This window comes from Coffea arabica, chromosome 11e, assembly GCF_036785885.1.
Source record: "Coffea arabica cultivar ET-39 chromosome 11e, Coffea Arabica ET-39 HiFi, whole genome shotgun sequence".
Taxonomy (NCBI): Eukaryota; Viridiplantae; Streptophyta; class Magnoliopsida; order Gentianales; family Rubiaceae; genus Coffea; species Coffea arabica.
In genome coordinates, this window is record NC_092331.1 from 13501610 (window position 1) to 13517008 (window position 15399).

The 15399-nt window shown below is 34.8% G+C and overlaps 2 protein-coding genes across 2 annotated transcripts; both read left to right on the forward strand.

The window, feature by feature from the left end:
- Nucleotides 1–6961: 6961 nt before the first annotated feature.
- On the forward strand, nt 6962–7645 carry LOC140021137 (secreted RxLR effector protein 161-like). The gene has a single exon (XM_072071907.1). It carries the CDS (start codon nt 6962–6964, stop codon nt 7643–7645), a length of 684 nt encoding a protein of 227 aa, XP_071928008.1.
- A 5250-nt stretch (nt 7646–12895) lies between these two features.
- LOC113718098 (exocyst complex component EXO70B1-like) lies at nt 12896–14470 on the forward strand. Its single transcript, XM_027243016.1, has one exon. It carries the CDS (start codon nt 12896–12898, stop codon nt 14468–14470), a length of 1575 nt encoding a protein of 524 aa, XP_027098817.1.
- The last annotated feature ends 929 nt before the right edge of the window (nt 14471–15399 follow it).

The following is a 15399-nucleotide window of genomic DNA, read 5'->3' on the forward strand; positions in this document are numbered from 1 at the left end:
TCAGCAAGCCATTCTTTCAATCCCCCACATGAGCAATTTGGAAGGTTTGAATAGGCACTCAACTCATCCCATAAGGCTTCAAGTTTGGAGTAAAAAGTGGTCACCGAAGCTGTTCCTTGAGTAGACAAAGCAATGCCCTTTCTTATATCATAGATTCTGGGTTCATTGCTTTGACCAAAACGTTCTTCCAAATCCACCCAAAGTTCCCTAGCCAAGTCATGATAAGTAATCGAATCATGCAGATCCAAACTAATTGAATTGATAAGCCAAGAAAGCCCATCACATTTACTCCAAAGCAATGCTTCACGGCTTCCAACTTTCGGTTGCAGCAATTCTCTATTCACAAATGGGATTTTATTTTTTCTTCTCAAAGAATTCAAAATATTTCGTTTCCATCGTTGATAATTGTCACTGTCAAGCAACGTTGGGACTAACGAAGCATTGGTGTAATCGACAGAAGTCAAAAAATATGGGGAACTTGGATCACGGAACAAATCACCAATCGAGGAGTATCCTGGATTCTATGATTTGATTTGCTCCGCCATTATTCCAAGAACATAACAAGAAGAAACAAAAAAAATCAAAATATGGAGAGAAGAACAGGAAGGATCATTGCTCTGATACCATGACAAAAGGTGCTAATCTTATTCATAGAAAAAACTAGTAAGTGCAATGTACAACTGAAAGTTTATAGAAAAATAAATAGTTGACTTCTAGCCTAACGTATGTACTGGAATACTACACTAATTCTATTATTATCATACAACTAGTTTTATATAAGAATACAAAAACTAATTCTATCTTAATCGTATAGTTGTTACAAGAGATAACAAGATAAGGAATAAGGACGAGGTACGCTAACAGGTTTTTATGTTCTCGCACGAGTTGAGTGAGAAAACCCAACGGTGGATACAAGTAGCCAAGATTTGCGTAGGCACCATTTTTGGAATAGAGAAGTGTTTCTATGAGAAAATTTTTAGAGATTTGGGATTATCTGAGGATTCTGCTGCTAACGTTTTTGTGCTCATAATAGAAGGGGCTGCTGCCGAGTTGCTTGACTTCCAGACTCTATATTAGCTAGCCACCGATTGCCCTAGTGACCAGATATTTTGTTGCCCTTATATCATGAACTAACCAATCTAATTCCACATCTGATGGCATATTTTGACCAAGATGCATGCCCAGCGAAAGCCATCTCAAATTTTGCCGCTAAGATTACGCTCGACTGAAACAACAAATAACAAATAGCCTTTCTGCTACAGAGAAACAAGTCATGAACACGACAAGATTTGACTTTGCTGTCGACCTCCTTTTGGCAACTGTTATTAAGCTTCTTCCAATAAGATCTGTTAAGTAATCCTCCGCAAGATCCTTCAAGCTCTTTAAACCTTTCTCCTGGATAAACCCTTTGAAGGAAATTAAACCAATCTATTTTAATATTTAGTTTCCTAATTCTTTTTGGTGTTTTATTTGTTTAGCTTCTATATTAGATTAGGAAATCTAAAATCAGTTTCCAAGTAAGTTTTGGTTTACAATTGTATTTGTCTTAGGAAGTTTTAGAATTTATAAATACTGTCAATCTAGTAAGTCATTACTTGGAAATTTGAGTTGAATCCAGAGAGTGGGTTTGAGATAAAGTTGTTGAAATATTAGTGTGGCCTACATGACTACATGATATCGTTTCAATATTCAATTGTTATCTCACTAGCTCATAAGATAAGTAACCACATGAATAGATTTATGTTGATAGTTTTAGAATCCTAAAGATAGACAAATTGGAGGAAGTAAGGGATTCCATATTTGTTGTATATAGATGTATTATATTTGATATTTTATCTGATAATTACAGTGATTATTAAGCTGTATCTTATCATAATAAAGTATCATATATCTGAAGAAATTAGAGTCTATCACAATTCTATGATGGGAGGGATTGTGACTCTATAAATACTCTAGGGCTCCTGGTCCCTCTAACCACTCTGACATTCGTTATTTTTTACCCATCACTATAATAACATAATAGAGAGTTAAGTGAGGGAAGGCTAGACAGCAAAGGTTTATAGTTTATAACCTTGGTGATTGGAAGGCTTGTTGAAGGGCTGTGAAATTCTTCTCCAAAAAATGTCTTCAATATGTCAAGGTATGTTAATCTAGAATTTACTACTTAATTTTAATTTGCAAATCATACTAAAGATCTCGCTCCTTATGTCTAACATTTGGTATCAGAGCCAGGTTAAAGTTTATGACTTGTAAATTAATTATGTCACACTTAATTCTGATTTATTTTGTCGATAAAATTTAAGACAAAATTCTTAAGAGTTCAAGAATCTGGTTCATTGTCTCAAGTACCACATCCGCATATGACGGCCTTGATTATGTTCCTTAACGATTTCCACTAGTTGTTATACAAAGGTGATAGTTAGGTGTTTTTATTAATCATATATATATGCTTATTACGAATCCCATGATTGATTGTATGCTCGGTTCATGATTAATCATGATTATATATATATATGATTGATTGTATGCTCGGTACATGATTGTTTGTATGCTCGGTTCATATATATATACTTATATGCTTATTATTAATCATGATTGATTGATTGCAAGAAATCAAGGAGAGTTAGATATATGCTCGGTTATAGTACCCAAGATATTCTACTAATGATTCTGAATGTAACCATATTATGTGCATCTTAATTTCTATGCCATAAAGGGTTTTGTGTATTAAAATAAAATTTGAATGGGTAAATTGTACTTGATTTGAAACACCATTTGTAAGGAATTATATCACTGATAAATTTGCTCTTTTGCAATAGCCTCAATGTTCACGCTTGAATTATGCTGGCTGATTGCATAAATGATTGCATACTACCTTGATGGTTTCATAGTTTATGGCATGGTGTACCATTTTCTTTTAACCCAAATTAGTTAGTGCATATATACTATTAGCAATAGCCTCAATGTTCACACTTCAATTATGCTGGCTGATTGCATAAATGATTGCATACTACCTTAATGGTTGCATAGTTTATGTCATGGTGTACTATTTTCTTTTAACCCAAATTAGTTAGTGCATATATACTATTACCTTTGTTTTCATGGTGTCCGTTAATTGATATGTGCACAATTTTGGGAAGAAAATTTTGTGCTAATATTAAGAATTACAATTTCATGAAAGGCTCAAATTTTAACAAAGCGTATATAAATGCATATTTGGGCAATTTGAGACAAAGGTGTTCTTAAGAATGGTTCATGGATATTTAAGTTAGCATATATTAAACCAATGCAATCGTGTTCTTGGGCCCTAAAGTTCAATAACCTGTATAAACATGATAGTTGCCACCAAAGTGGCCTAATTGATATACAGTTTATGTAAAGGTTATATATATCTATTTTGTATTATGCTATAGTTATTAAAATTTGCCCAAAGGTATTTTAATTTCTATAGTCATGAGGAGTTATTATATTACCCAAAAGAATATGATATCTCTGTTAAAGTTGTAAGTGAATAATTGTTATCACTTAATGAGTGAATCGTTAGCATGTCGTTATTCTGACCCAAAGGTAGAATACGATGATGCCCTTGATTACTCCGTATATATTTATCTCATGGCTTGACCTGTATTTACAGCCATTACTCCAGCTTCGGGTTTCAAGAATTGCAGCTAACATTCCGGAGTTGAATGAGTCCAATTTTTCTGATTGGCGAGACCAAGTGCTTATTACCTTGGGTTGCCTAGACTTGGACCTATGCCTCCATATTGATGAGCCTATGCAACCTACTTCTAAAAGCACCAAACAGGAAAGGATCCTGTATGAGAATTGGGAGCATTCCAACCGACTAAGCCTAATGATTGTTAAGAGTAAAATTGCAAAACATATAAGGAAGTCAATTCTTGACTCTGGTAGGGCTCGTGTGTTTTTGGCATCGGTTGAGCAGTAATTTCAGACATCGGACAAAGCTTTGGTAGGTACTCTTATGGCTACTTTGACAACTAAGAAATGTAATGGGGTAAGTGGTGTTCGTGAACACATCATAGAACTGAACAATATTGCTGAACAACTTATGGGTATGGATATGACTATTTCTAAGTCCTTTTTGGTACAATTCATCCTTAACTCTTTTCCTCCACAATTTGGTCCTTTCAAGATCAATTATAATACACAAAAGGATAAGTGGAATGTTTCTCAACTTATCTCTATGTGTCACGAAGAGGAAGAGAGGTTGAAAAGAGAAGGATTGCAGACTCAGACTGTGCATTTGGTATCACAAGGTCATAATGCAAATAGACCTAAAAGGCACAAAAGGAAGTATCCTAAGGCACCAAATAAAGAGGCATCCAACCATAAAGGTTTTGGTGGGCAATGCCATTTTTGCAAGAAGAAGGGACATATGCAGAAAGATTGCGTAAAACACAAGGCATGGTTTCAAAAGAAGGGTAATTTCCTTTCATTTGTTGGTTTGGAAACCAATTTAGTTGATGTTCCTTCTAATACTTGGTGGCTTGACTCTGGTGCAACTATTCACATTTCTAATAATATGCAGGGATACCTTACAACCAGCCAACCAATGACAAGGGAAAAGACAATACTAATGGGGAACAAGATGGGGGTAAAAGTTGAAGCCATTAGGACCTATAGACTTTTTCTACATTCTGGCATTTTACTAGATCTACCAAACACTTGCTATGTTCCTAATTTTTCTAGAAATTTGATTTCTTTATCCCGTCTTGATTTAGATGGCTATAAATTTCAATTTGGGGATCAGAATTTTTCTATGTCTAAAAATAATAGTTTTGTTGGCAGTGGGTTTTTAGTTGATGGATTATATAAAATAAATCTTGATCCTATTTTTTCACAATCTCTTTCCTTGCATATGAATGTTAATGTTTGCACCAAACGCAGCCGTAATAATGAAACTTCATCATTGTTGTGGCATAAACGTTTAGGTCATATATCTAATGACCGACTTAAGCGACTTGTAAAAGATTGAGTTTTACCAACCCTTGATTTTACAAATTTTGGTTTTTTTTTTCGGAAACGATAGAATGCTTTTACAAATTTTGGTACTTGTATAGATTGCATTAAGGGTAAGCAAACTAAAAGTACCAAGAAAAATACCACTAGAAGTTTAGGGCTGCTTGAAGTGATACACACAGATATTTGTGGTCCATTTCCTCCTTGCATAAGTGGTGAAAAATACTTTATCACCTTTATTGATGACTTCTCACGTTATGGCTATCTCTATATAATTAAGGAAAAATCCGATGCTTTGAGTATGTTTCAAATTTTCAAGGCAGAGGTTGAAAATCAATTAGATAGAAAAATAAGAGTTGTGAGATCTGATAGGAGTGGTGAGTATTATGGAAAATATGATGAAACTGGTCGTAATTTAGGACCATTTGCTAGATTTCTTCAAGATAACGGAATTATTGCTCAATATACAATGCCCGGGACGCCATAGCAGAATGGTGTAGCTGAAAGGGGTAATCGAACCTTATTAGATATGGTTCGAAGTATGGTTAGTGACACAACTTTTCCTGAGTTTTTGAAAAGTGAAGCCTTGAGGACCGCCCTGTATATTTTAAACAAAGTTCCTACCAAAGCTGTTGCTAAAACCCCTTATGAATTATGGGTTGGTAGGAAACCAAGTTTAAACCATTTACATGTTTGGGGTTGTCCTACTGAAACAAGGTTTTATAATCCACATGAAAGAAAATTGGATCCAAAGACCATTAGTTGCTATTTTATTGGTTATCCAGAAAGGTCCAAAGGATATCGATTTTATTATCCTAATCATTACAATAGAATAATGGAATCAAATAACGCTAAATTTCTTGAAAATGAGAATTTTAGTGGGAGTCGTGATAAAAGAGATATGGTGTTAATTCCAGAATCAAAGGAAATTTCTGAAACATCGCATCCTAATGGTGATAACGATACCATTATTCTCACAGATACACAGTCTGATGATCATCAGATTCTACGAAGGTCAAAAAGAACAAGGACCAATGCGGTTTCAAATGACTATTTAGTGTATCTACGAGAACAAAATGGCCAAGGTATTGATGATGATCCATTGACGTTTTTACAAGCCATAAGTTGTAGTGAATCAAATCAATGGATGGATACTATGAAAAGTGAAATGGCATCTATGCAGGCTAATCAAGTTTGGGAACTGGTTGAATTACCTAAGGGTGTCGTACCTACTCAATGTAAATGGGTATTTAAGACCAAACGAGACTCAAAAGGTAATAATGACCGTTATAAAGCCCGACTAGTGGCTAAAGGATTCACTCAAAGAGAAAGAATAGACTATAATGAAACCTTCTTTCCAGTATCCAAAAAGGATTCTTTCTGTATACTTATGGCCCTTGTAGCTCATTATGATGTAGAACTACATCAAACGGATATAAAAACGACTTTCTTGAATGGAAATCTAGATGAAGAAATTTACATGCAACAGCCCGAAGGGTTTAAGGAGGAAGGCAAAGAGCAATTAGTATGTAAACTCAAAAAATCAAGATATGGACTTAAACAAGCATCCCGTCAATGGTATCTTAAATTTCATGATACCATTACATCCTTTGGATTTCAAGAAAATAAACTTGATGATTGTGTATATCTAAAGGTTAGTGGGAGTAAGTTCATAGTTTTGATCTTGTATGTTGATGACATATTACTTGCTACTAATGCGTTAAGTTTATTGCATGAAACTAAAAGCTTTCTTTCTAAGAACTTTGAAATGAAAGATATAACAAATGCATCTTTTGTGCTTGGCATTGAGATTCATAGGGATAGGTCCAAGAAAATTCTTGGTTTATCTCAAAGATCTTATATAACCAAAGTTCTTGAAAGATTTCAAATGCAAAACTGTTCAGCAACTCCATGTCCCATTATTAAATGTGATAAATTGAGTCAAAATCAATGTCCGTAGAATGATCTTGAGCGACATAAAATGGAAACAGTACCATATGCCTCAGCTGTAGGAAGTTTGATATATGCTCAAACTTGTACATGCCCAAATATTAGTTTTGCTGTTCGAATGCTTGGTAGATTTCAAAGTAATCCGGGATTTGATCACTGGATCGCAGCTAAAAAGGTGATGCGATATCTTCAGGGTACCAAAAATTTAATGCTCACCTATAAGCATAGTGATCAGTTTGAAATTGTTGCGTACTCGGATTCGGATTTTATGGGATGTATTGATAGCATGAAATCTACTTCTGGATATGTTTTCATGCTCGCTGGTGGAGCTATATCATGGAAAAGTGCAAAACAAACTATAATTGCTTCTTCCACAATGGAAGCAGAATTTATAGCTTGTCATGAAGCCACTTCTCAAGCCATTTGGTTGCGAAATTTTATTGAAGGTCTTCAAATTATGGACTCTATATCCCGACCTATTATGGTATATTGTGATAATTCTGCAGTTGTATTTTTCTCGAAAAATAACAAGTGCTCTAGCAAATCTAAGCACATTGAATTAAAATTTCATGTTGTTCGAGAAAGAATTCAACAGCAAAAGGTGTCCATTGAGCATATAAACATTGATTTGATGCTTGTAGACCCATTAATGAAAGCATTGGCGCCAAAGAAATTTCAGGAACATGTCAGTTCCATGGGTCTTGCTATTTTATGAATATTGTGTATTATTCTGGACACATAATTGCTTATATATTATTTCCTGCTTTGTGCATATTTTTGTATTTTCGAAAGAAATTAGTCAGGATATAATATATGGACCATTAATGAACACTCTTATTTTGTTGTTCATTCCTTCCTCAATTAGTTTATCTACATCTAGTTATTAAAATTGTGATATATGGAAGGGAATATGTTTGTCAATTGACATATAACCGCCATAATCCATTTTGATAACAACGTAGGGTAAACATTTTTTTGTGGCCACTTATTTTGTTTCTTGATTCTGGACTATCAAATGTATGTGGTCATTTGTCCAAGTGGGAGAATGTTGAAATATTAGTGTGGCCTACATGACCACATGATATGGTTTCAATATTCAATTGTTATCTCACTAGCTCATGAGATTAGTAACCACATAAATAGATTTATGTTGATAGTTTTAATTAGAATCCTAAAGATAGACAAATTGGAGAAAGTAAGGAATTCCATATTCGTTGTATCTAGATGTATTATATGTGATATTTTATCTGATAATTACAGTGATTATTAAGCTGTATCTTATCATAATAAAGTATCATATATCTGAAGAAATTAGAGTCTATCACAATTCTATGATGGGAGGGATTGTGACTCTATAAATACTCTAGGGCTCCTGGTCCCTCTGACCACTCTGACATTCGTTATTTTTTACCCATCACTACAATAACATAATAGAGAGTTAGGTGAGGGAAGGCTAGACAGCAAAGGTTTATAGTTTTCAACCTTGGTGATTGGAAGGCTTGCTGAAGGGCTGTGAAATTCTTCTCCAAAAAATGTCTTCAATATCTCAAGGTATATTAATCTAGAATTTATTTCTTAAGTTTAATTTACAAATCATACTAAAGATCCTGCTCCTTATGTCTAACAAAAGTCTCATAGTTGTAATTTGTAAGTTGTAGTGAGCGAAGGCTATGACTTAGTATTATTATTGTTGAATTTTGAGTCAATTAAATTATTGAGAATTTATTGAGTATTTGTTCTCCTCTTTCCACATATTTTTATGTGTCAGAATTACTTCTGCTGTGCGCATTTTTTTTGTGTGCCTACAAGTGGTATCAGAATCTAGGCTTTAATCTTGGAGATTGTGGTTTGTTCGTGAAATTAAAGTATGGATCCATATTATTTAACCACATTGTGGCATTTTTATCTTTGATGGTAAAAACTCTTTTGAAATTTGGAGTTAGATCATGAAAAGGTTTTTTTGACTTATTGGAATTTAGAATATTATCCAAAGGGGGTTCACGGAACCTATACGAGGCATATGGAATCATCAGGTGATGCAATCAAAGAGTTGGAGAGGAATAGACAGTTGGATTGTAAAGCATTCTACTATCTTAACACTCAACTGTAGTTGCATGTAGTGAATAAATTCATACATGCAATGACAGCAAAGGAAGCTTGAAAATTTTTAATGAATTCTTACTGTGGTCATGGTGAAAAAGAAATTTGTGACAAGAAAAAAGAAACAGAATTTTTTGATGAGTCAAAAAAAGAAGAAATTGCAAAAGTTGTGGGTGCACATAAAGATGAGGAATTTCTTCAAAAAGAAATTTCACAAGTGGTTGATAAAGAAAGCGAAATTATTGGTGAAATTACTGATGTAATTGAAGATTGTGGCAACGTAGAAATTGTTAATTTTGTCGGGACTGATAAATTTTTTTAAAAGAAAAATCAAATGATAAACTTGGTTAAAAACAATAGTGAGGCAGACAATTAGTTGAGTTTTATGGGGTAACTAAAACTAATATGGTTATTGGTATGGACGAATCAAAACAAGTTCATGATGGTGTTGAAATTTTTGGCAGTGAAAAGTATGATTTCGTGATTTCAAGAAATTTTCTCGATCGACATGGATGAATTGAACTATGGAGTATGCAATGAAGCATGGGTGAACATGTTTGACTTTTTGAGAGAAGTGATCAAGCCAAGAAATTGTTCACGAAATACAAGTTTTGTTAACTAGCACACGCGAAGATGAAATTGAAAATCAATTGCAAGTTGGAGTTTCAGGTCATCTATACAGCAATTGAATTTTTCATGGAAATTTAAGCTCGTGATGGCATTGGAGATAACAACATCAAGTGTTTGGTTTAAGGAAGGCAATGAAGGAAATTAAACCAATCTATTTTAGTATTTAGTTTCCTAATTCTTTTTGGGATCTTATTATTTTAGTTTCTATATTAGATTAGGAAATCTAAAATTAGTTTCTAAGTAAGTTTTGGTTTACAGTTGTATTTGTTTTAGGAAGTTTTAGAATCTATAAATATTGTCAGTCTACTAAGTTATTACTTGGAGTTGAGTTGAATCTAGAGAGCGGGTTTGAGACAAAGTCCAATAGTTGTGATTTGAAAGTTGTCGTGAGCGAACGTTACGACTTAATGTTATTATTGTTGAGTTTTGAGTCAATTAAATTATTGAGAATTTATTAAATATTTGTTCTCCTCCTTTTTCCACATATTTTTATGTGTCAAAATTACTTCCGTTGTCCGCATTTTTTTTTTGTGCGAACACCCTTCCACCATCCATAGCCATGTCAAATTTTGAACTGGAATCTCCTTGTCTTCTTGAAATACTACAAGGCAAAGAAGTGTCATATTTTCATTTTTGATCCGTCCCAAAATTAGTGTTACTTGCCAATAATGGCAATCAAAACTTTCACCGATTTCCATTGATGCCCTTAAATCTTACAAGAAGATTCTTATATTTTAGTGGGCCCAATGTTCACCTATGAAATAGAGAATTTTCATTTGATGGTGTGTGAGTGATTCGTGCATTGCATTTTCGCCAAAAGAGCTTGACAACATATTATAGGTATGGGTCCCACAGTCTTATCACCACTCTATCCTACCTTGAATGGAGCAACACACGTAGGCTACATAGCTAATTCAAGCAGGGCATTCTTGGAACATAACCCATAACCTTTGGAAATCTGAACACTGTTGAAAAAATGTGGGATTCCCAAAGCACAACCAATTGATTGGAATGGAGGGAGTATATAAAAAGTATAATGAGTCTTGGCAAGGCAGTGTAAGTGTAAGCATATTTTGATTTTAGTTTTTATTATACTTAAATTACTCTCATGTCTTTTAATTAGAGTTATTTGCATTTTAATCATAACACTAATAAGAAAAATGAAAAGTTTCAATAAATTACATCTCAAAAATATTGGTAATTAAAATTAAAAACTGCCCACTTATAATTATATTGACCAATCATATTCTTCATCTCCAATTATTATATTCTTATGTGTGTTAATTAAAGTTAACTATATTTTATATACATATTGGTTTAGATGAAAATCATAATTAATAAAAAAGCAAAAGATTATAAACAATTAATGAGAAAGAAAAAGGTTAAATTGATGATTAAATTAACTATATTATATCATATTGACTAAGAAAACTTCAAAAACATTATTGATAATGATTAAAAATATAGCAGAAAAGGTTACAACTACTAAAATTGATAAAAACTTATTGTATGCAAATCATAACATCTTAGTATGTATTTCACTCAGGTTTTGTTGTATACACTAATTTGATAGAACATGGAAAACATCCTCTTCTTACTATCACAATCCAAGTAAAATATGCAACATGATAATCTTCCATCTTTAGAGTTCAATAAATTTTTAATTGCTTTGTATATAATAAACATTTTCTACAACTAGCAATGCTTAATTTTGCTTATTATATAGTTTCTTAATCAATATTACACCAATAACTTAGTTTAAATATGATAATCATCTATCTTCAGAGTTTTTATAAGTATAGAATGCACAATAAACTTTTAATTGTTTTATACACAATAAACTTTTTGTACAATTACCAATTGTTTAATTTTGTTCATTATATAATTTCTTAGTTTATATTGTGCTAATAATCAAAGTTTTGCACAAAATTTAATATGTTAAAGGTTTTATATTTTGGAAAATATATTCACGTGCAAAGCATGCACGTGAGGTATTACTGGTCCTCAGAAAAGGTTTGAATATGATGGGTCAAATGTTCGACTAAATCACGATTCGACTTCAGCTGCTGTTTTAATTTTTGCTGTAGAAACTCAATGAAGCATGGTGCAGGATTCTTGGGGAAATTTAGTATTGGTACTTGAAGATAAAGCTCTTCACGCTTTGCCTTCAAAACCTGAACCTTTTTGAGCATTTCAGATAGCCAAAGACCAATTTTATTCATAGGCTCTCCAATGATTTCATCAGCTGCAAAAGAATTATAGAGAGATGTTAATCCAAAAGCCAATTCTTCCATACATTTCAAGGTGAGTCTCTCATTCTCTGTGATTTCTTTAAACTGAGTGAAGACAATTTCTATCTCCATTGTGAGTCCCGATTTGGCAGTTCATAAGGAACGTGAAACTTGCATGACCTTCGAGCAAGTTCGATGAAAATTCCTTGATTTTTATTTCTATGTCCCAATCTACTCTTGGAACATTGGAGCCAGACTCCTGCTTTACTGCCCAACTATTCCACAAAAAATTAGGTCGTTTGGAAGGAATCCATTGGTCCAGCATGGAACCCGAGAATACGTACTTTAGTCATTCTGGCTTTAGAAGACTTGATCGATTACTTCCCTCTGTATACCGTTTACTAGTCGGACCCAGCTGACTTGCTTTCCTCCGCTCTTACTCCTGCACTCGGTGTAGTATATTCTACTACTGAAAACGAAAATTGGAACCCGGCTGGCTTACTTTCCTGGCTCTTTCTCCTGCACTCAATGCAGTATGTTCTACTACTAAAAACGAAAATTGGAAGAAAATAAAACACGCAGACACACAGTAACCACCCATCAGAAGCTTCCAAGCAGCAGCTCCTCCGTTGGCATTCATCCCACCTTAGTCTGACCATCTTCTTCTTGCCCTCACTCAAAATCCCCCCAAGCCCAGCCCAAACCGAACCTCCTCTTTTCTTTCGGACTCCCACACCACGCTTTTTCTCTCTGCAATCTTCAGTATACAAATTGCTGCATACAACAGAGATATGCCCCAACAGCAATTTTGATGCTCTTTGTTTGTTGTCTGCCATGTCCAATTCCCTTCCATCTTTTGATGACAATTTCCAACCGCATTTTTGTATTTCCTAAGCACTTCTCCGAACTGGCATTTCCGCGGCCCCTCGTGCACCTTTTTAGCAAAGTCAAGAGACATAATTACAGTACCGAGACATTGGGACCTTGATTTCACCCGCCCAAGTATGAATTCCACAAAAGATATACTCCCAATTCACAGTGATAACAAATCCCAAATCCCGTTTTCGCACCTCAAGCACCTTTTCCTAGACGTATTATTCAACCCCAAGTACACCATAGGTGCAGATCAATTCTTGAAGAGTTCGAATAATTCAGTGTATCTTTCAGCTTCCATTACAGATAGCTCCACCATCACATTGCACTACGAAGACTACGAGGGCCATCACGCAGTCTTTAGTGAGGAAGGTATAAAAACGCTTAGGTGTATGGCAGCAACGTTGAGCTCCAGAAATGAATTGGCTGATTGTGTTCAGATGTATACCGAGCATCGAAAGGATGTAGTCAACCTGGTATATGTGAGGCTTCGTGAGAAATTGAAGGTAGAGACCGTCTGTGTTTTTATGTGCACGGATGAGTTGAGTGAGAAAACCCAACGGTGGATACAAGTAGCCAAGATTTGCGTAGGCACCATTTTTGGAATAGAGAAGTGTTTCTATGAGCAAATTTTTGGAGATCTGGGATCATTCGAGGATTCTGCTGCTAACGGTTTTGTGTACATAATAGAAGGGACTGCTGCTGAGTTGCTTGAGTTTCCAGACTCTCTATTAGCCAGGGGCCGATTGCCCCAGAGACCAGACATTTTGTTGCCCTTATATCATGAACTAACCAATCTAATTCCACATCTGATGGCATATTTGGACCAAGATGTATGCCTAGCGAAAACCATCTGCAATTTTGCCACTAACATTATGCTCCGACTGAAACAGCAAATGGCAAACCTCCTTTCTGTTACAGAGAAACACGTTCTTCGTGAGCTTTCGACAAGGCCATTACCTGGAGGAGGAATTCACCCCTTAACTAAGTACATAATTCATCACATTGACCTGATTTATGTTCACAGGGAATCCTTAACTGAGTTGGTGGCTAGACCCCAAGGTTCCAATGACGACCAAGATCCTCCAGAAATACCGGGTTCACGTGAAATGGATGAAGGGCTAATTTTCCTAAAGAGGCATCTTACTCGAGTTATCGAGTTTTTCCTGCAGAACTTGAAATTCAAGTCCAACTTCTATGGACAAGAATCTCTGCATTGTCTGTTCATGATGAACAATGTTAACTCTGTTTCTGAGAAGATTAAAAGTTCCAAGGAGTTGGAAGAACTTATTGGCACTCACCTGCAGATGAAATTAAGAGAAAAAGTGGAGCTGGCAAAGACTGATTATTTCCGTAGAAGTTGGGGCGAAGTCTGCACTTTTTTAAAGGGTGAAGGATTAAAATCACATTTGAATTGTGATTTCTTTCCTGGAAGGTCTACAAGAGCTGTGAAAAAAAAGTTCAAGACCTTCAATCATCTGTTTGAAGATATTCTTCAGGCTCAAGAAGGATGGATAGTACCAGATCAGCAGCTGCGGATGAAACTTCTTGAATGCATATTGGCTAAGCTGATTCCGGCCTATAATCACTTTCTTGAGCGGCTAAGCCGAGTACACAAAGTGAAGCGTGTGATCAGTGAGTACATAAAATATTCTGTCAAGGACTTGGAGACCAAGGTGCTGGATATGTTTCAGAATGAGTATTGAAGATTTGGTTATTAATACTTCAACTCTATTAGATGTCAGTTTGAACAAGTTATATGTATTAGCTATCGCAATGTACTTCTCACCAAACCAAAATCCTTCAATCGTATGTGTACTGTTTATGAATGAGAATCCACTGTATGTCTTTAGTAGACTGTAAAGTGAGGATGAATTCCTGTTCTGGGAGGAGGGAAGGGGAGGAAGTAGGGGAAGGGAGAGGGAGGAGAGAGGAGGAAGGAGGGGGTGGTGACGGTGGAGCAGTAAGAAGTGGACAAGGAGGGTGGTGGTCGTGGTGGGTGAGAGAAGAAAGAATTGGTATTTTTATTTATTTAATTTGTTATGTGTATTTGAGATTGCGTATATTTGGAGGTGTTTTTAGAATATGTGGTATTTTTTGAAAAAACTCTCGATCCAAGCAAAGTCCTAGTTTTTTTCTGATTCTTCAACACCTTCACTTCCTCTTGAGCGTATATGATCAGAGTATCTAAACCAACCTATGAATCCCAGAAGTCATGAGTATCAAAATATTTGTTGAATGTTTTGTGGTTATATGTTTGGATAGTTGATTTTTACCAAATAATATTTGGTTTGCATCATAAATATATTTTTCAAACCATCTTTTTATATTTCCAATCACTTTTTTTTTTAATTTCATTTCATATACATCACATCAAAAAAAGTAATACAGTATTTATTTCAAAAATATTTCAAATAATATTCTATCCAAACAAAAAATTTCTCCTTATTTTCTTCTTTTCTTCCTCGAACTCTTTTGCTGTCGTCCACTCTCTCTGCATTACACTTTACAGTGAACACTTGCACATTAATAGAGTGGGGTTCAAGCTTTTATGAGATTAATTGACCGTAGCACCCTCAAGCTCCATAATACTAGGGCGGTCAACGGGCCGGGTCCGGGCCGAAATTATTACTAT